The sequence below is a fragment of the Olea europaea genome, chromosome 12 (assembly GCF_002742605.1).
Source record: "Olea europaea var. sylvestris chromosome 12, O_europaea_v1, whole genome shotgun sequence".
Lineage (NCBI taxonomy): Eukaryota > Viridiplantae > Streptophyta > Magnoliopsida > Lamiales > Oleaceae > Olea > Olea europaea.
In genome coordinates, this window is record NC_036248.1 from 2434751 (window position 1) to 2456198 (window position 21448).

The following is a 21448-nucleotide window of genomic DNA, read 5'->3' on the forward strand; positions in this document are numbered from 1 at the left end:
AAGCACTCTATGGTTTGAAGCAAGCTCCTAGAGCTTGGTATGAGAGACTTACATCATATCTGGAAGAACAGGGTTCTCTCGAGGTGGTGCAGATAGGACCTTATTCATTAGACATATAGAAGAAAATTTTACCATTGCTCAGATTTATGTCGATGATATCATTTTTGGGTCTCCTCTTGAGTCTTTAGCGTTTGAGTTTGCTGAGTGTCTGCAGAGAGAGTTCGAGATGAGTATGGTTGGGGAGTTAAGTTATTTCCTTGGACTTCAGGTACGACAGACAGAGGATGGACTGTTTATCTCACAGTCTAAGTATGCTAAGGATCTCGTTAAGCGATTTGGGTTAGATAGTAAGAAGCATACTAGGACACCGATGAGTACTAGCTTAAAGTTAGGTCGTGATCCTTCTGGTAAGAGTGTAGATCCTTCCCTATATCGTAGCATGATAGGTAGTCTTCTCTATCTCACAGCTACTAGGCCTGACATTGCCTTTAGTGTAGGAGTGTGTGCTCGCTTTCAGGCAGATCCAAAAGAGTCACACCTAAGCTCTATTAGACGCATAATCAGGTATATTGGTGGTACAGTGGATCTAGGGATATTCTATTCTAGGAATTCCAATCTTGATTTGGCTGGATACTCCGACGCCGATTGGGCCGGAAATGCAGATGATAGGAAAAGGACGACTGGGGGTTGTTTTTACATGGGTAGCAATCTCGTAGCCTGGCTAAGTAAGAAACAAAATTCAATATCTTTATTCTGCAACAAAATGGGGTAGTTGAAAGGAAGAATCGTGTCCTTCAGGACATGGCTAGAGCCATGCTTCATGGCAAGGAATTAGCCCTACACTTTTGGGGAGAAGCTATTAACACTGCACGCCACATCATCAATGTGTTTTCTGTGATAATACGAGTGCGATAAATATTTCTAAGAATCCCATTCAGCACTCTCGAACAAAACATATTGATATACGACATCATTTCATTCGAGAGCTTGTTGAATCACATGTTGTCTCTCTTGACCATGTCTCTACTGATAATCAATTGGCTGATCTACTTACGAAACCACTAGATGGGTTGAGGTTTGAGTCGCTTCGGACGGCTGTTGGTGTTAGCTCACCTATTTGATCATGAGTTTTTGCATATTCATGCTTGCATCACATTTGCACCTAGTCACTTCGTACTTTGCATGTGACCTATGTATGTGTGATGCATTTTTGTTTGTTTGTTTCATCTTCATTTGCTATTTTTGTTTGTGTGTTTAAATGTATGGGAAAAAAAGGGATTTTTCATGTGTGTACCTTTTATGTCTCGATTCTGGCATTTGCATTTAGAATCTAACTCTATTATTCATCATATGTACAAGTCTGAGGTTCCATCATTGTTCACGTTGTCTGTGGAGTTTTGGGTATATAGCTCGTCATTCATCTTTGCACAGCACACACTGTAGTCTTGTATGTGAGTCTTGACCGCTTGGGTGAGACTTGGGATGGTGATCTTCCATGCTTAGGATTGTGTGTCCATTTGACTTGATCTGGGACGAGTGTCACCTAATCATATTGTCTTTCCCCACGTTTATTGTATTTTGTCGAACTTCTTGAATGGACTTCTTCAGGAAGAAGTATATGTGGAACAACCTAAGGGATTTGTTGATCCAAAATTTCTCCACTATGTCTATAAACTTCACGGTATTTTGTCGAACGTTTGACTATCTTCGGGGCCTATTTGACTCGAACTATTAAGCCCGAGGGGTTTTTAACCTGGTGCCCTAAAGTCGTCTGACTTGGGAGTCACCGGCCCAACGTTCGTTACGGGGGTCATCTATGTCGCCTAATCAGGATAGCATTGCACTTAAGTTTGTTTGTTAAAAAAAAAAAAAAAACATGAGATCATTCAGTTAGGGGGAGTAAAAGTGTGACAATCGTATTATTTGATTTGGGTTCTCGTGGTATTGGATTTGATTGTCACTTGGTCGACATACACCTTTGTTTGGTTGTTTTCACGTATCCTTTTTCACTAATTTAAGGTTTTGAGTCTCGCTTGCATGGACTACGTGGCACCCTTCCCGGTGTTGGTCTGTATACACTTTACTCCATGGTAATTTGATCTTTGTGTGGACTTACGTTTTGTATATATGCTGATTATTGGGTTTGTGACTTTATGCTTATTGTTGGGCTCGATTGTATATTCGATTACATACTTCGTTTCGTTCCACATTTCAAAATTTTGAAATACGAGGTTAATTTTGTAATTTTCTAAGAGTTCTGCCATTTTTTAAAAAAATTCAAAATTTTGGTGCTATTTTTGAAATTTGAGTTTTCGCTCGAGGCTCGCGTGCCGTTCGCTCGAGCGAAAATAACAGTGTTGTTTTCGCTCGAGTCTCGCTGTCGTCTCGCTCGTGCGACAGTGTGGGTATTTGAATTCTGATTCTTCATTTCGCACATTATTTTTTCATTTTTCTCCCTACATTTACATACATTTCTTCTTTTGTGTTGCAATTTCTTCAAATATTCTTGATAATTGATCGATTCGAAGCACTTACACCCGATTTCAACTTCAAAATTCCATCTTGAACATCATTTGAGGTAGTTTTTCTTGTTTTTTCTTCCTTTTTTTGTGTTTTTGCATTTTCTGCATGTTTGTTCGGTTTTGTGAGCATCATTGCTTAATTCTTATGGATTCTGTGCCTCTTGCATCTCTTTGATTCATGGATTGCCATTTCTCGCACTTTTATTCAAAGTTTAGCTCGCATTGTGTGATTCTTTGTTGGTTATTTTAAGTGTGTTTCTTGTTTTTTCTTCCATGTTCGTCGACTTCGTTCTTACATTCCGTAACTCCGATTTGCATGTGGTTTGTTTCATTTTGAAGAGCATGTTGCCTAGTTTGTGGAGTTGTGCTTGGTTGCGTGGGTGCGTCTCGTGTGTGCTTGGAAATTCGTGCCGAAGTGACGCACGCCACGTGTTCGATGCAATGCCCTAGCTATTTTCTTGTTTCCTTAGGGTTGTTTGGGTATTTTTCTCATTCCATTTTTGCTTCGTTGTGGCTTTACGTATATTCTTCGTTGGGTTTCGAGTCGTGATGACTTTGCTCTTAGGGTCGATCGCGTTTTTCGATGTATCACTTTTGTGCCTCATTTGTGTGCACGGTGTGTCATGACACGTTGCATCGTTTCATGTACATTTTTCATGTGACTCATTTCTTGCCTCTTTACGTGTGTCAGATGGCCCGTAAGCGATCACGTCCCTCTTCCCAGCCGGCTAGTGGTTCGACCTCTTACAGTCGATCGAGTTTCATTTCTGCTACAGCCCAGGAGGTCTTCACTTCCCAGTTCTCCTTACGCCCCGTTCTCGTGGAGCGTGAGGTAATTTTGTCTGACCTTCCCGTAGATATAGCTGCCATCTTAGTGTCTCGGGGTTGAGAGCCTTTGCTTGTTGGTCTATCACCTCCACCCCTCTCCTAGTTCAGGAATTCTATGCGAATATCCACGATATTGACGGGTCGTCCTTTAGGGTATTTTTGCGGGATCATTCTTTTAGGGTTACACTTTCTGCCGTAGCTCAGGCCTTAGGTATACCAAAGATTACCCATCCTACGTACCCCTATATTTTACCCTCTGCTGTTCCGGCCGACTCCCTTGTTCGGTCGACGATTTTGAACACCCTGTCTGTCGGGGGGCCTACGGCGATGGCCACGGGTTCTCTTCCCACTGATCGCCAGGTTTTGTTGCGTATTGTGTGCACAAACCTATGGCCCGTAGCCCATACTTCTTCCTTACCCATGGGGCGGGCCCGCTTTCTCTACGCCCTCCTTCGCGGGGACTCGATTGACCTACCCGGCTTTGTTTACCAGCAGATTCTGGCTTCGTTTCATACTCCGAGGGGTCGGATCGAGTTACCTTATGCCTGCTTGATTCATAGGGTTGCTTTATTTTTGGGTGCTTTATTCCCCGAAGGTTCGACTCGTCGCATAGGACGTCCGATTGGACAGCAGACTATTCATCAGAGTTGTTCGCATATTCCATCTTCCTCTTCTTCTGCTCAGGCTACAGTGGCGGCTGCAGCTGTTGATACTTTTGATTGTTTCGAGCCCCTCGATCCTATTTTTGATATACTTACTGGGGGTTCTCGGGTATTCCTTCCATCTCGTCCCGCTCCTCCTTTGGCTATTCCGCTCAGCTCCTCCCGTCCTTCAACATCTACTTCTATTCCTAGGGTGGCTACGTTGTCCGTTGACCCCATGGTGCCGCTTCTGGGTCAGATGTCTACACTGATCGAGCAGCAGGCTCGTATGATAGCTGAGATCACGCAGTTACGTGCTGCTTCAGAGCGTCAGTCAGCCGAGATGTCTACGTTTCGCCGTGCTCTTGCTGTCTGTCAGCGTCAGTTGCGCTGGATTCGAGATCATTTGGAGGAGAGCACGAGTGCTGAGAGTGGTTCTGATTCTTCCAGTGCTGGAGATGCTGCTTCTTAGTTCGTTTTGTTGCTTTAGCTTTTCTTTGGCACTTTGTGACAAAAAGGGGGAGTAGATTGATTGGGTTGATATGGAGTAGATTGCATAGATATTGGAGTAGATAATTATTTTTTGATAACTGTGATATAAAGTTGATGTATATATGTCATTTTATAACTAGATTAAGTTTTTGATGTTTTGACAATCTTAATGTCTGTTTTTGGTGTTTTAGACATACATTATTATTGCTTCTTAATCTGGTTAATGATATATGATTTATATCTTGTCTATATTTACTGTTTCCATTTCACATGCTTTTTCACGTGGTATTTGAGTTTTGTTTTTCAGGAAACAAGTTCAACAAGATATTGCTGATGTGATAGAATAGATTGGTAGTTTGGAGTCAATTTGTTTTTTATCCTTGATTGTCAAATGTGTTTTTGTCACAAAATGCTAAAGGGGGAGTTTGTTAGGAAAATATGTAATTGGCAAATCTGTGACCAAGGACCAAATTGTCAAAATTGTAAAGTCGAGGACCAAATTGTCAATGTCCAATAGTTCAGGGACTAGAGTTGCAATTAACTAAAGTTTATAGGCTAGGTCTAGGGTTGTGTGGGATGCCTCGAAGATGCAAGCGGCGCTTTGATTTCGCTAGAGTCTCGCCCTGACCTCGCTCGAGCCACAATTGCAGAACCAACTTCGCTGGACTCACGCTGAGCCGTCGCTCGAGCGAAAGGTACGTCGCTCGAGGCTCGTCAGTACCTCGCTCCAGCAACCGTGTTACCTAGCCAATTCTAATTTTAAACGCTCGCGAATGTTTGACGCTCCACATTACCATATATCAACCTCTATATATACAAAACGTCCCATTCGTGTTCATGAACCCGAAAATTCACATTGAAAATACTTTGAATATTCTTTCAATTCCTTGGCAACCAAAAATCCAAATCATTCTCTCCAAGGATCAAAAGCCAAAGAAATCCTTCATTGTTCTCATACCAATACTTGGCTTGTTGAGTAAAAACTTCAAATCCATAAACCCCAAAACACCTGTCTCACAACTCCAATTAAACTTCCAGAAGATCATCAGTTTGAAGATCCGGGAAGGATTTGCTTGAAGAGCTGGAGCGCGTGACGATTCACGAGAGGTAGAAATTATACAAGGCTGGGATTTAGCACGGATCTGCAAAATCCAAGAGGGTCTTGAGTTCATACAGCAAGGAGGTCAGAAAATTGAGAGTGTCAATGATGTCTGGCGTGCTGTAAGTTGGTTTCTACAATAGTGAATCTCTACTGGCTTGTGCCCGGAGGTTTTACCCCGTTGGGGTTCTCCGTCAACATGTTTATTTTGTTTTTACCGCTTTAATTTATTTACTTGTCAATGGTAATCCAACATAGGTAGATAAAGCACGTGAATTAATCTGGACAAATTATAATTTATGTGACTTGTTGCATGAATTATTCAAAAAGTTTTTAATTCCACAAGAACACCTATTCACCCCCCCTAGGTGTTAGTTGGGAGCCGTGCATGAATTATGATTTGGTTAGTGTATGTATTGAATATGTTTGAAAATATATTGGAAGATGGAATTATTGGCAAATAACTAACCGGCAAATAATTGAGATAATAGTATACATATTGATGTGTTTGATTGTGATTTGTAAATTCATCATAATTAATCATGTGTTTGTATTACAGTCAATGATAGATAAGAGAGAATAAAAATTAACTTCATTATCATCGTTAATTACAGAGTATAGCCAAGATAATATAAATAATGACTAGTTTTCGAGATGGATGATGTAGGGATTAAATATACATCATTTGTCATCACTTTTTTTGTTTGGCAGTTTTTGATGAGGAAATTATACATACTTAACAAAATAGAATTTCAAGATTAAATTTACAATGAAGACAAATTTCACAAAACGAAATAGCAAAAAATTCACAAAATCACACAGCGCTCTTGTCAAAAAGTTGGTTTTACGGAAAATATTTCGACTACCATTTACTCCAGTTTTTCTTTGTGAGCAAGTGGATTTGAGTCTGAACTTATGTTTTCATCACAAGCCACTTTTGAGGTGGAACTCTCATTGGAAGATTTGAAAATGGCTTTTTTCTCTAGAGGTGACCAATCTTCTTGATAGTCTGTACTAACGTTTTTCCTAACATTTTTTCCAACTATTGTAACCACAACCTGACTGTCAACGTTTGTTTGGATTTTTGGTTTAAGACTTGCATGATCAATATTTGCTTGAATTTCTTGTCCTGGACTTGGATGGTCTAAGTCTGTTATAGAGATGATATCAAATCTGTAACTTGATGAATTAGGTTCATTTTGCGATGCTTTTAAGTAGAAAGCTCGTTCAGTATCCTGCATTTTTTAATGGTTGCTTCGACATTTGTCTTTGAACTCTGTGTTAATTTTAAATTGTATTAATATTATTTGACTAAAATATGTACTGAATGGCAAAATGTTTGAGACGAGTTGGATTTCTTACAAATTTGGTTTCCTCCATCAAAGACTCTGAAGTTGTAAATAATAGTTTCTTAGTTTGTTCACCAATTGCATTTGGACTGATTGATCCCGTGACATCTGAAAGCCGCACATATACTCTAGCTCTAAAGTGAAAAAGAAATTAGTATTAATAGATGCAAGAGTAATAAAGAGAAGTAGAAATGTCATGCATAAGTAAATATTTTACCTTCACCAAATGAAGTAAAAAATGAAAAGTAATTAATTGCTAGTGTATTTTATCGAGGAATAGCTTTGGAATTGTGATTCTTGCAAAAAATACAAAAATATGTTTCTCCAAAATCAACATTCGGCCATCTAAAACAGTTGTTACAAGCCATGTACCAAGATTTGCTATCAATTTTATCTGTTGTTGCTGTGCCGTTTACCCAATAAAACTTTCGCTGTTACCAGTATGGATATACTTAGAGAAATTACAAGGAAAAATAAATAATATGATTGAGTATATGTTGTAATATATATCTCTATATTAGGAAATAAATACATATTGAATAGCATACGTAACCTTAATATTACCGCTAGAAGGCGTCCCTGAAGATTTTGAATAGGATTGAATTTACTTCGTACGGGTGGAGAAAGATTTGCGGGGCTTTTGTCCATGTATGATTTTTTCAATACAAAATCATCTATTTTAATGAAATTTGTTCTTACCCTAATCAAAAGATATGAAGATAATTAGTAACTCCAATAGTAATGTGTGGAAAAATAATCGAGAGGGAAAAAAGGAATAATAAAATAGCACTTTGTACATACCATTCTGTCATTTGTTTTACTGCGTTGAAAGGTATATTTATGAAGAAAGTGGAACGGACTTTTGTGGACAATTTTAAACCTATATAATATCAATATGGAGAATGTGTAAATGATGTAATATATACCTTAAGAGGAGTTTAAATAATACAATAGAACATACCAAAGAATGATGTAACCTTTAGACGGGTTGCGAAGATAACTGGCTTTTTGTCAATAATGTCTACTATCAGTAAGCATTTTCTGTCAACAAATGAATCCCAAAGTGTAAGCACCATTGTTTTGAAATTCATGTCTAGAAGTATGATATCTTGCCACCAAGTTTGGTTGTCATCTTTGAATTGAATCAATCGTTTGGGTATCATATCAACTGCAACTGCAAGTATATCTGCAAATTTGAAATGAGCCATCAAAATTTCTTTTTTTCGAACATAAGCAGTATGAATTTGAAGGAAACTATATTTCTGTAGAATCAATAAATGATTATTTAATATTTATGAAATTTTGTCTTACTTAAATCAGTATCTGTATCCATGCATTGTTCGAGTTCATGAAACTGTGTCGGTTGATATGTTGAGAATACAAACTCTAGATTATCTTCATTCAATTCTTCAATACGAGTTTCTCCGGTTATTGTTCATTGTAGAGAGCCAGTCGAATATCTGTAGTTTGTCGTATTGTTCTTCACGTAAACTTTCGAAATAGTATAAGTTTTTCCCAGAACAAGTAGATCCTCAAAAGCAATGATATTGGAATCATATAAGCTTACCTAAATAGTATTACCTTGAAAAATGATGAGGAACCATATAAATAATTGTAATATACGTGATCTTAGATTAAGAAAAAAATAAAACAAAAAGAAATGAAGAAAAAATGTATGAAGAAGAGTTACCTGAGTATCTATTAACATCAAATGTTGGTACCTTCCATTGCCTTGTCTCGAAGGCTTTGGTGATTGTTTTTCAACTACAATCACTTTAGCTTTCCACTTTTGATTGTTGGAATAATTTCTGGTAGAAGTTGGTATTTTTCTTCCATCGTGGCAATTTCGTAACAGAATAACAGAGGCAAAATACACATAAAAGGAAGATTTCTATGGCAAACGATTTTGAGATATCCAATTGACAAATAAAAGAAGATATATATATAGACATGTAAAATTATATCATATTTGATTTCCCGTAATTTATCTTCTATTCTTAATTTTATTTTTTTTATAAAAAGTAATACAAGTATGTACTAAGTAAAATATTATTATTAGCCATATACTGTCAAACTTGTTGTCTGCATGTGATATGGAGATTACTTGTAATATTAATTTATTGATAGTACATAAATAACGTGAGTTCAAGGATTTACACTTAGAGCAAAATATGTAAAACTATATTTTATTCGTTTTCCCTATTATAAATATAATAAAAGGACGTCAAAATTTGGATTAAAAAGGAAAAAGATCAAGATTTACACGGTAAAATCTTATCATACTCATACTCTATTGATTCATAATGATTGAACATAGACATGGGCTAGCAAAAGTTTAAACATGGTACAAGAATGTTTCTGAATTAAATTAAATTGTATTCATTGGGGGAAAAAAGTATTCATACTACAAACCTTCATTGTAATGAAAGGAAAATTTGATTCAATTATTTATTGAGATTAAATAAATTGAATTGTAATAAATATCTAAATACACGTGAATATGTTGATTTATGATTTTGTGTATGAAATTAAAGAATTCAAACAAAGACGTAGATTTGAGATTCTATAAAAGGTGTGAATACTTTGTATTTCATAACACAACAAAAATACTTCATTGATTGTTGACCAAATGCATAAAACAACAATAATATACAACTCATATGTGACAGCCTTTTATCTTGTGGTTGGTTTATGCTCATTTATTATACTTTTAGTCCCAGAAATCTCTACATTTTCAAGAGAAATTCCCCACAAATTTAAACAGGAGAATCTCTTAAGGCCTTCGTGATTATGGAGGTCAAGTCTCCATAATCACGGAGGCAAGGCTAAGGCGAGGCATAATTTCATGTCATGAATTGTCTGAATTGTCTAGACACGAATATAAGATATTTTATTATCGATTTTAAAATATTTATGCATATATAGGTTATGAAAATATAATGTTTATTTGGAACTCTTAAAAAATGTTTCTCTATTTTTAATTTTTAGATTCATTCATAAATAAGATGTGATTTTTGGAATAATTTATGTAGATGTCTCTAGAATACATAATTTCTCCGGATCAATGGTTTTCGGCTACAATTGTCCAGTATCCAAATTTCAAATATCTTAAAGACTTTGTACAATTTTTAGATTCGAATGAGCAATTTTTGTTGATGTGTAGTAATTTTTATGGATTTCTTTATGGAGTTTTTTACAAAGGAAAAATGTACAATTTAGTAGTAGGTTGGTGCATGAATTTATATTGAGGCTTGTGAATTATGGGAAAAATGATGAAATTTGGGTAAGGTTAGACGATCATGTAGCCAGATTTGGTATGCAAGAATTTGATCTTATTACTGAATTACCTTGTCATGAATCATCGATGGACATTAATGATACAAATGATCGTCTTAGAAATCAATACTTTAATGGTACATGTCGAATCAGTATGAAGATGCTTTATGAAGCATTCCATGCGTGCAAACATGAAGAAGATAAATTGAAGTTTGGTTTAGTCATGTTGGTCGAATGTGTGTTGACACCCACTTTAAGACAAATTGATTATAGAACTCTTGGTATAGTTGAACATCTAGATGAGTTCCTTGCATATCCATGGGTTCGCAAAACATATTTGATCTTGTTATATTCATTGAAAGCATCACAATCTGAAAGAATACAAAGGATGCAACGGAATGAACAAACAGAATGCAAGTATGCGTTTCATGGGTATCCACTTGCATTATAGGTAATTAGTCCCTATTCTTGTATTGACTTATTATGTACAATATATTCCCATAAAATTTTTTTATACATATAATATTTATTTTTAATTATTTTGCGGTATTGGGTATATGAAGCATTTCCAAAGATCGGAAAGAAATTTGGACATCGTAGACATAAAAAACCATAGTTTCCAAGAATATACAAGTGGAAACCCAACCAATTTGTAACTGAAAAGGAGATAAAGCCTTTTTTGTCTACTCGTAATGTATGTTTTTATGAATGTACAATTACTCTCACATTCAATTATCTTAAAATAAAATTAAACTCAAAATAAACGATTTTGATATTTCAATTTGATTACAGATTTAAGTGATTGCTGTGCTACAGCCTAATGCAGAAGAATTACAAAGTCTTTGGTACGGAACTCTTTCATTGCCAGTGGATAATGGACACAGCAGATTAGATAGGATTGTAAATGGAGTATTGGATAATGTAGTAGAACAAATCCCAGACAATATATATGTGCAAGAAACAACGATTCCCGGTACTTCTACATCTTCACCTGTATTTGGGTCTAGCTCTATTCTCAGTGGCTCCAACTCCTTAAGTGAAGATAAAATGAAAGAATTGTTTGGTATCTATAGGCAACACATAACATTAGACGTGTCTGGTGTATATAGCAACTTGAAGGCAGATTGTTGATAAATCAAGAGCTCACCACCATGCGGTTTTTGAAAACCAAAAATAGTTATTTGAAGAGCAAAAAAAATGGCATAAAGATTACATGCAACATCATTATCAAATAATTCTTGTCAACCAAAGACAATTTTTCGAACAGCAATAGAAGTGGCAAGAAGATGGATATCAGGGTATGCAATCTTATATTGATACCAGTTTAAGTTCAATGAGATCTTATGTTGATGACCAAAATCAGGAAACACTGAACACATTAGCTGAATGAAAATCAAATATGGAAGCCATCATAGGTTCCATACAACAAGATGTTCCTCTCGATACAAGTGTTGTTCCTTGCGATAAACCAAATGAGATATCAACAGTTGAACAAATTGAGAGTTCTAAAAGATCGATAAAAGAGAAGAAAAACAAGGGGAAACAAATACAGTCTTCATCATCTTCAGATCGTCCTCTAGAAGACTATCCTATGCAAAGATACATAAAAACTAGAAATTTTATAGCGGAGAATCAATCTGGATAATAAATCTAATTTTACTTGTATTAGCTCAAATCTTCAAGTTCTCTTTTGATTTATTTGGAATTAATTAAAATTTTGTTATACAGTACATACTTGGATGATGACAGTAACAATGTCTTTGGAAGAGACATGTTGAAAACTCTAATAGATCAAACACAGGACATAAATATTGCTGTAAGTAAAGTCTATGAATTACAATAGATTTTATTTTATAGTCGATATATATAATCTAATCTATATCTATTTATTTTATCAGAACATTGAGCTAGAGTTAAAACTATTGAGGCGGCTCATGAATGATGGTTGTTCGCTTGTTTCAAAAGAATATGCAATTATGGATTTTAAATTTGAAGCAGAATGTGCTCGTCAAATGATATGGCATACTGACACAGGAATGGGACCCACCAGAGGTAAACCAGACGGAACTCTTATGCAAAGTTATGTGAATGGAAAAGCACCTATATTTGGTCATCCTTGGATGAGATGCAAGTATATATTAATTTCGTGCTCATATTCGGGCAATAGCTAGTACCTTTTCGTTGTCAATATTCTTGAATAGAAATTCCAAATATATGATTGCAGTAATAACGTCCACACACCGGATTAAGTAAAAGCACATTCAAAAGCTTCATTGACTGTGGTAGAAGTACTATTGAAAACAACTTTATCTTCTAGAGGAGATATAAGGAAACATAGGAATAAATAAATGGAGCAGGAGATTATAACTTACCTAAACTGTGCAACCAATGGGTAAGCATTTAAGTGGCTTTTTTTTAGCAGAATATTTAATTTTCTAAATTTAGCCATTTATTCTAACACTAAACTATTTCTTCCACAAGCCTAATTGTGGAATTTTTGTGCTCAAATATATAGAATGCTTTGTTTTGAAATATCTAATTGAATCAATTTCGTCGGATAGGATGAGCATATATAGACTAAAGATTGCGGTAGATATCTGTAATAACGAATACTTTCTTCATCCCCATAGTCCTAATTGTAGTAGATAATCAGAATATACTGATTGAAATATTATATAATAAACTTGTGTTTTTTATCCTTTCTTTTCGTATCTTATCACTGACCCAAATAAATAAAGATATGTTGAATATGAAATATTATGAAGGGCATGTTTAAAGATAATGACCTGACCCTTTTATATGCACCATGTTTCGTACTAACAAGTAAAGTATAATTGAAACGCGTAATAACATGTAAAAATAACTAACCTAGTATAGCTCAATGTTATTTTCCTTGGCACAAGATGGATTAGCAGAGAAAATATCCTCTTTTAGGCTAACAATAGATTGACAGTCCAATTAAGCAAAACTTGTAATTATAGACTTCTTAAGTAGTATGTATCAAATTCAAAATTTCAAGGTAGACAACATTTTTTGTGCAACAATTGTGTAATATTATTTCATTCGTTGACTTTATTAGAACTTTTATGTTTTCTCTTATTCTTGCTTTAGATAAAGCGACATATAATTGATCATGCAAGAAAACAGGTTCAGGCAAATATAGTCCAACGAAATCTAAAGTTTGACTTTGAACTTTGTTAATGGTCATTGCAAAACAAGGACAAATGGAAAATTGAATTCTCTTAAATGGTACCGAATACTTATCTCCTTCAAGTGGAATAAATGAAATTCTAGGTAAAAATACTTATTTTCCACGATATTCACCTATTCCAATTTCGGTTAAAATAACATTTCGTTTAAATTCTCGACAAATAAGTTTAGTCTCATTACACAAACCTTCTGAAGGATTAATGTTTCTAAACAACATAACAGGACAGTTTCTTTTTAGTACAAGTTCATGTGAAGGGATACTATTTGGAGTTAGACTATTCAAAAAGTTCTCATAAATAAATCATTCTGTTTTATCAATTACTTCATCAAAACTAAAATTTGTAAATATCTCTTCTGGAATTTCTTTAACTAACATATTATTTATTACATCTACATGTTCATTTTTTGAAGTCAAAATAACTCTGTTCATCATAGTATTCAAATTGTCACCATATGTGTGAAAATTAGGAAATACAATAGCAATTAGTTTTTTCAATGATTCAAATTTACTCTCAAAATCTATTATTATATCTGAAGGAAGTTTAATCATGTGATATGTATGTTCTCTTTCTATTCCATTTTCAATTCTAAATAAATATTCACAGAACAAAGGATCTAATTTAGCTCTCATATTCTCAGTCAATGGTAGTTGTATAAAATATTGTCATAAATTTGAAAAAACTAAACTGGCCTTCATGATGTCATCTTTTGTTCCTCTTTGTACTACTGGCAACACTTGTCGAAAATCTCCTCCGAACACAACAACCTTTACCCCAAATAGCAATTCACATTCAATAATATCTTTTAACATTTTATCCAAAACTTCAAAAGCACATCTATTAATCATCGGTGCTTCATCCCACATAATTAGCTTTGTCATTTGTAAAAGTTGATCAAGTGATGATTGTTTACTTACTGAACATCGCATATCAGAACTTGCTTGAAGTGAGATTTTAAAACGTGAATGACCAGTTCGCCCAGCCGGCAATGAAGAAGCGACCACTCCCGATGACGCTGTTGCTAATGCAATAAGTTGTCGAGATCGTACTGCAGCAAGTAATGCCTTGTACAGAAAAGTTTTTCCACTACCTCCTGGACCATCAATAAAAAAATTCCATTTTTATTATTTACAATACAATCTAAAATAGCATCATAGATAGATTGTTGTTCCTTATTTAAATTCTCTGTAAAATGCATGTCACACTGATTATTAATATTTGTAGTCTCTTTTAAAATCATGTTTACTAACACATCAGTATCACTCACAATTACGTCAAAATCTACCAAACCAAAATCATTTATGTTTGTACCAAAAACTTCCAAGAATGAATTTATGCATCTCAAAACCCTAATCTCGGCATCACATACTGTCATGCTTGCATGTAAAAAATCTTCTATCATGTACACTTTAAATTTAACCCATAAATTTCTAGGATTTGTAGGGCTACAAAAAATTAACACATTAGCAAAGAGGCGACGCAATGATATATGCATTTCATAGGTGATCGCCTCATTTAAACACATTTCACAATAATTATTCCCACCTATTAGATCATGTAAAAATGCAGTTTCGCGATAAGTAAGCACAACAATGTTATTAACTGTTCTTAAATCTTGAAAAGACTTAGGCCCTTTAACATGATTCAATAAAACTCTTAGAAAGTATCTCTCGCCCTCAGATGGATTAGTAGAAACTATTTTACCAATAACATTTTGCTTTTTTTCTCGGACTCCAAACTCGAAAATATATATTCCATGCAAAGTATGTAGGAAAATCCTTATAAAGTAAAATTTGTGTCTTTTCATTTGAAATATTCATTCTAAAAAATTCAGTTTACATTGTTCATTGAATGAAGTCATTATTTATAACTTCTGATAAATCATATGTTTCATTATATGTAACCAACTGAGTATCTTCAATATGTAACTGCAAAGAAATTATAAAAGGAGATATGTCGAATAAATCAAAACAAAAAATTCTCCATATAGCTTCCGGTGCAGATATCCATCTAGCGGTTTGATAATTCGAAATCCCATCAACATAATGCTCATTAGTTTCTTTATTCACCGTAAAATTAACACGATCATATCCTTTGTATAAATATTTGACTGATTTAACAGAAGAACATATTTCAACATTAATGTAACAATCATACTTAAATAAAATATAAGGATTATATGGTACAATCCATCTATTGTCTAGTACAGACCCTCTGACCTTAACAGTAACACCATCGTCACGACGCCTATAAAATGGTTATGAATCACTACCTAATGAAATATGCAAAATGTATTCTCTTGGATACTTATTTTTACAAGTATGGTTATTTTCCATGCACACATTTGTAGAATTTAATTGTCCACAAGGATCATGCATCATATGTTTGACCACAGTAACATGCAGGTGAGAATTTCTCTTTGGATCTCGTATTTCACAAGAAATAATTTTGTCAACTTGCGTAGAATTAGTAATCTTAAAATTCGTTTTAAATATTAGGAGAAAATGAACATGAGGTAGACATCTTTTTTGGAATTTAATTGCATACACATAGGCAGCTATAGGTCCTAGAATTTCTTTCTTTATTAAATCTGTTTTTAGTTCTTCAAGTTTTGCTCGAAATATTCGAGCTAACAAATCTAGCCTATTTTGTATACTATCATTGTGCTTCAATTCTTGTTTAAGGCCAATTTGGATTGCATGTCATTGTCAAAAATACATCAGATTTTCCATAACTTTGAACTAAACACATTGCATCCATATATCTTTTAGTTAAATTTCTAGGACCCCCAATAAACCCTGTAGGCAACATAATTGATTTGCCAATTTTATAGCCTCTATTCTCACCATTTTGTATACTATCTAAATTTTTTTGGTAAAGTTCACCTCGTATAGTCTTTTGATTATTACGAAAATAATCTAATCTCGCAGTTTCAATCTTAACATACATATCCACTATATATTGTTGTAGAAGTCTGCCTGTATAAAGGAGTACAGACTTATCTGAAAGTTTGATTTAAAGTTTGTAGTAATAATATTCACGGCATGACATGGTAATTCGTTTCTTACCTCTCTTCATAGTTGAAAGGAAAAAAAATTAAAGTCACAAAGATAGATCTAGAAATGAAAATACATTTATGCACTCTAAAAAGATTAAAAAACTTCAATGGTAATAAAACTTACCACGATCTTCCATCTCTATAAGTTGTTCGGCCGAATCAATGTGATTGATTTGTATGAAATCTTCATGGACTATTGAAGTATTCAAATTTACCTTTTCGATACCTTCATGCCATCCAGATTCTCCATAGGTAAATATTAATGGATATTGAAGTGGATCATAACAGCCATAATAGTAATTTACGCTATGCGCAGTATTAGAATGCCCATAAATTAATATATCATGAGTCTTTATGCTTGCAGATGGATCATCATCAACCCACACTGCAGTCACCTGTTCACATGATGACATGTTATATACTCTCTGGTCGAGACCTGTATCAGACCTCAGTACAATACAGCAAGAATCAAAATCAGAAACTTCACTTAATGATTGAAAGAAACGACAATATAGATTTATCTTTAAGATATTTATTAACTTTTTCAAAGTTGATTCACTTAACTTATCTGAAATTTGTAGTCTATTACTAATTTCATTATAAGTATCGTAAAAGTATAACTGTAAATATGTAGGATTTCCATCAATTTGTAGAAGTGGATTTATAAAATGGTATTCCTGTCCCTGAATTTTGAACGTATATACACCTCTATTATTTTTGCACAAATTTTTATCATATTTAACACCAAATGAAGTGAATGCAAAATGGTTGTTGTAAGTACGAGCAACTTTTTTAAAAGCAATCGCTTCACATAAAGTTGAAGTAAATAACTCATACAATTCAGGGGGAACGCTGTTCAGCTATAATTTAACTTTTCCATCACAATAACAAAAACCCTTACTTTCTTTGTAAATTTTTTTTTTTGCACCACAATGATTACAAATTGTACAAGACGGAAGAATATAAGGTTCAACTGGAATATTTCGTATATCAATTCTCTTAGAACGATCTAAAATGATAGGAACATGTGAACCACATTGAGATTGCATATTATCATCTTCAAATTGCTTTTTCACGCCAATGTTTTCATCAACATGAAGATCCTTCTGTAATTCAACATACTGATTAATAGAATCTACAATCATAAAATTAGTATAAGATCGCTGAAAGACAACAGAAGTGCAAAAATTGGATTAAAAAATAATTTCAGAAAAACAAGATGAAAGGAAGTGTACTACAACATGACCAAATAAATAACCGGATGCCAAAAAAAATTATAAAAAAATATATTCAATCTACGAAACGTGCTGTGAATTTAGGACAACATTTCATCCTTCTTCCTGGTATATGTGTAGAACTTATAGATACTTCTATAATACCAAATATTTATGTTAAAATTACGTAAAAAAAAATTATACCAACAAGAAATCACATTTAAACAACAAATCATACCTATATGTCTCTTATGCAATTTGTCTTTTTGTACCCTTGACTGAATTACAAGTTCAGAATCGTGTGCTTGTGAGAATAAATCCAGCCTTCTTAAATGAGCACGTCTACTTTTAAACCAATTATAAACATTCATATAATAGATTTGCCCATGCAATGATAGTTCAGAGACTATCTGCATGACCCTTGACTTGTTTGAGATTTTATTCTCTTGATTAAATATAGATTCAAGAACTTGAAGTTGTGCAGATGTAGGTGTCCAATATTGCTTACTCATTGTATTGCTGAAAGAAAGAAACCACAAAAATCAACTCAATAAAATTGAAAACATAACTAAAAGTATGCACATTGAAAACAATATCCTCATATAAAAGAAGCCAAAAAATGTATACACTTCCATGACCCGATCAATAGGAAATATATCAAAAAAAAACTCACCAACAACAACAGGTCTATCGTTGAACAAAATATCGCTGAACAAAATATACACACAATTGAAGACAGGGAGAAAACAAAAGGATGGGAAGAATGAGAAAGATACGATGAAATAAGGACAATGATTAAAATGAGGACAAAGACAAGGTGCTTGCACGAACGAAAGGAAAACAATGACGTTTTCGTTCAAAAGGTAAAATAAAAATGACATAGACAGGGAAATAAATAAATTATACTCACTTAAGTACTATAGTTGGAAGAAGAAAAAAAAGAACTAAATATACTCATTCATTTTTCTATTTCTATATTATATATTATACATTTTTATCATCACATAAATAGAAATTGCAAAATTTTAAAAATAACGTTAAGAAAGTCCGACTATTAGTTAAATTTCATACAAAATAAGAAACTCATGTTTAAATTAAAATATAACTTCATATAAAATTATAAAATTATGTTCGACAAAACAAAAGAAATAATATTGAACTATTTGTTGTAATAACAGCTAAGAAAAAAGAGGGAAAAAAATAATGCCTCTATAATTACGGAGGGTCAAAGGGCAAGGCCTTCGTAATTACTGAGGCATCAAAGTGCCTCCGTAATTAAAGTTGAGCCTCCATAGCACTACGGAGGCACAAACTGCCTCTGTAGTAATTACGGAGGCTAACAAATTTCATTTTTTTCCCCTTTCTTTTTCCTTTATCGACTCTCAGCATCAAAATTTAATTTCATTGAATCAACTTAATTTTTTTAATAGATGTAATTCCTAAAATAAATACATAAAATATAAATCATTTTTTTATATATACAAATATTATATAAATCCTTCAAATGAATAGAAATGTAGATAAATAATAGACATATTACATATTAATTACATTTCCAATCGTAACCTTTCGATTATAATCAAATAATGTGTGAAACATGTTAAGATAAAATAGTTACTCACGTGATACTTCAATAATTTTTTTCTCCTCACTTTTATTTTTGGGAAGAGTAAGATCAGGCTTTTTTGGTAACATATTGTCCATTTCTACAACCCGTGAACCTTTTGTCAAATCTGGAGAAAAGAAAAAAATAGAGGAAGTACATATCCTCTAATTTAAATAGCTTCTTATGTTTTCAAAATTTACCTTAAGTCACTCCTCGCATAAAATATTTACATATCTTTATTTGCAGGTGCTCAACAAAAAGAAAATTAGGTGTATATCTACTATTTCCTAATTGCCATAACTATTTTTTCAACACTAAATTTTGTAATTTTAACTTACATCTTGGTTATTGAGATGGGCTAAATGTCAATCTTCAATTCTTTTATTAAAAATTGAACACAAATCATGAATATCTTACCAAACTTCATGATATTGTTCTATAACGACATATTTTTTTTAAATCACATACAAAGTTTATCTTATAGACATGGAACTTCAATTAACAAACTTTCTAACTCGCCTATACTGCAAAATCTACTTTAAAATCTATATTAGGGCCTCCACAACGTAAATAATAAAGTTATTCTAACAAAATTTTCATTGTACTATATTGAGACAGAATGGAGGTGCCACATCGTTTCTTCAGAATCATTACTCCTCCACAAAACCATAATACTCGTCTGGTTAGTCACACAATAGTTTTTCCTCTTACATTTGAATAGATGCATTCTTAATATCTCTCTTATACTTTTTAATGTATACGTATAGATGCTTCCCAGATCCTTTGTCAACAATTGGAGACACCAACTTGGTGACACAGTACGAGTAATTGCATATGATGGTATAATTATCACAATACGATTGGAAAGAGATAATGGAAGAATATATTTTGCCGATGGATGTGAACAATTTTTTGACCATCATAACTTACAGGATGCTCATGTTTTGGTATTTGAATATAACGGAAACTCCACATTCAATGTGACCATATTTGACCATTCTGGCTTAGAGGTCACATATGACTCCGATGTTCCCGAAGAATACAACGCTTCACATACAGATAACCCTGCATTTGAAATAACACTAACACCTCATCACAACAGCCATCGGGAAATTGTAAGTGTCATCTTTAATATCTAATACAACGCTTCACAAACAGATAACCCTGCATTTGAAATAACACTAACACCTTATCACAACAGCCATCGGGAAATTGTAGGTGTCATCTTTACTATCTCATTCTACATTCATCTCTTCCACATAAATTTGATTCAAAGATCAATAATTTATTCATTCATGGTTTTCTAGGGTATACCAGAACAGTTCTCTAGATATCACCTACCAAGAGGTCTGTAAAGTGTTCAAATTCATGATTCTTTATATCACGACTGGGAGCTCGTCACAAATTTGGACCAAATGGTCTAATAAGACGTATGACTATAGGTTGGGCAGATTTTTTAGAGAAAAAGAACTACAAATGGGCGATAGATGTGTTTTTGAACTTTTGAACAGTGAGCCCCCAACGTTCATCGTCTACAAAAAAGACTATGTTGGTGGAAGTTTGATACGTCTATGAGACTTCTTTACTTTCTTCTAAATGAATTTGTATATACGGAAAATGTTTTATTTTCATGTATTTCTATTCTGTTATTTCCACGCCCAATTCTATTTACTCTTTTATTTACCAGTTTACTCCAGAGTTTGTGTACAACAAATCAACATCAACATCGAAGTTCAACACTATACAAGAAAAATGAAAAATCAAATCATATGAAAGTAGATTTCCCCCTCATAAATCATCGTAGGAAAAATCTCTAGATATTACTGCTACCACGAACTAAAGAAAAGTTGAAAACATTCTCCACCACTACCTGCAAACTAAAATAAGGCCAAAAGAACATGCGTCAACGATCGAGCAAACAAAGAGAACAAATACAATATAAGCACAATGATTGAAGCACAAAATACAGATATCCCAAATATAATAGAAACAGAAATAATATACATACATGGAGAAAAGAAAGGAACCAATGGAACTCAAAGAGAAAAAAGAGTCAGGCAGTAGCGTGTGAAAATGGAGAAGAAGAAAGAAAAATCTACCTAAAGTGGGTGCATCACTGTAGCTTTTATATATATAAGAAAGAAAATCTACAAA

The 21448-nt window shown here is 33.7% G+C and overlaps 2 protein-coding genes across 2 annotated transcripts; one reads left to right on the forward strand and one right to left on the reverse strand.

Moving 5' to 3' along the window:
- Positions 1-13718: 13718 nt before the first annotated feature.
- On the reverse strand, positions 13719-15223 carry LOC111406425. The gene is made up of 3 exons (XM_023035853.1): positions 14962-15223; positions 14105-14509; positions 13719-13987 (listed from the first exon to the last, which is right to left on the reverse strand). The coding sequence occupies exons 1-3, from the start codon at positions 15221-15223 to the stop codon at positions 13719-13721; spliced, it is 936 nt and encodes a 311-aa protein (XP_022891621.1).
- A 4690-nt stretch (positions 15224-19913) lies between these two features.
- On the forward strand, positions 19914-20433 carry LOC111406427 (B3 domain-containing protein At4g01580-like). The gene is made up of 2 exons (XM_023035854.1): positions 19914-19976; positions 20062-20433. The coding sequence occupies exons 1-2, from the start codon at positions 19914-19916 to the stop codon at positions 20431-20433; spliced, it is 435 nt and encodes a 144-aa protein (XP_022891622.1).
- Positions 20434-21448: the final 1015 nt, after the last annotated feature.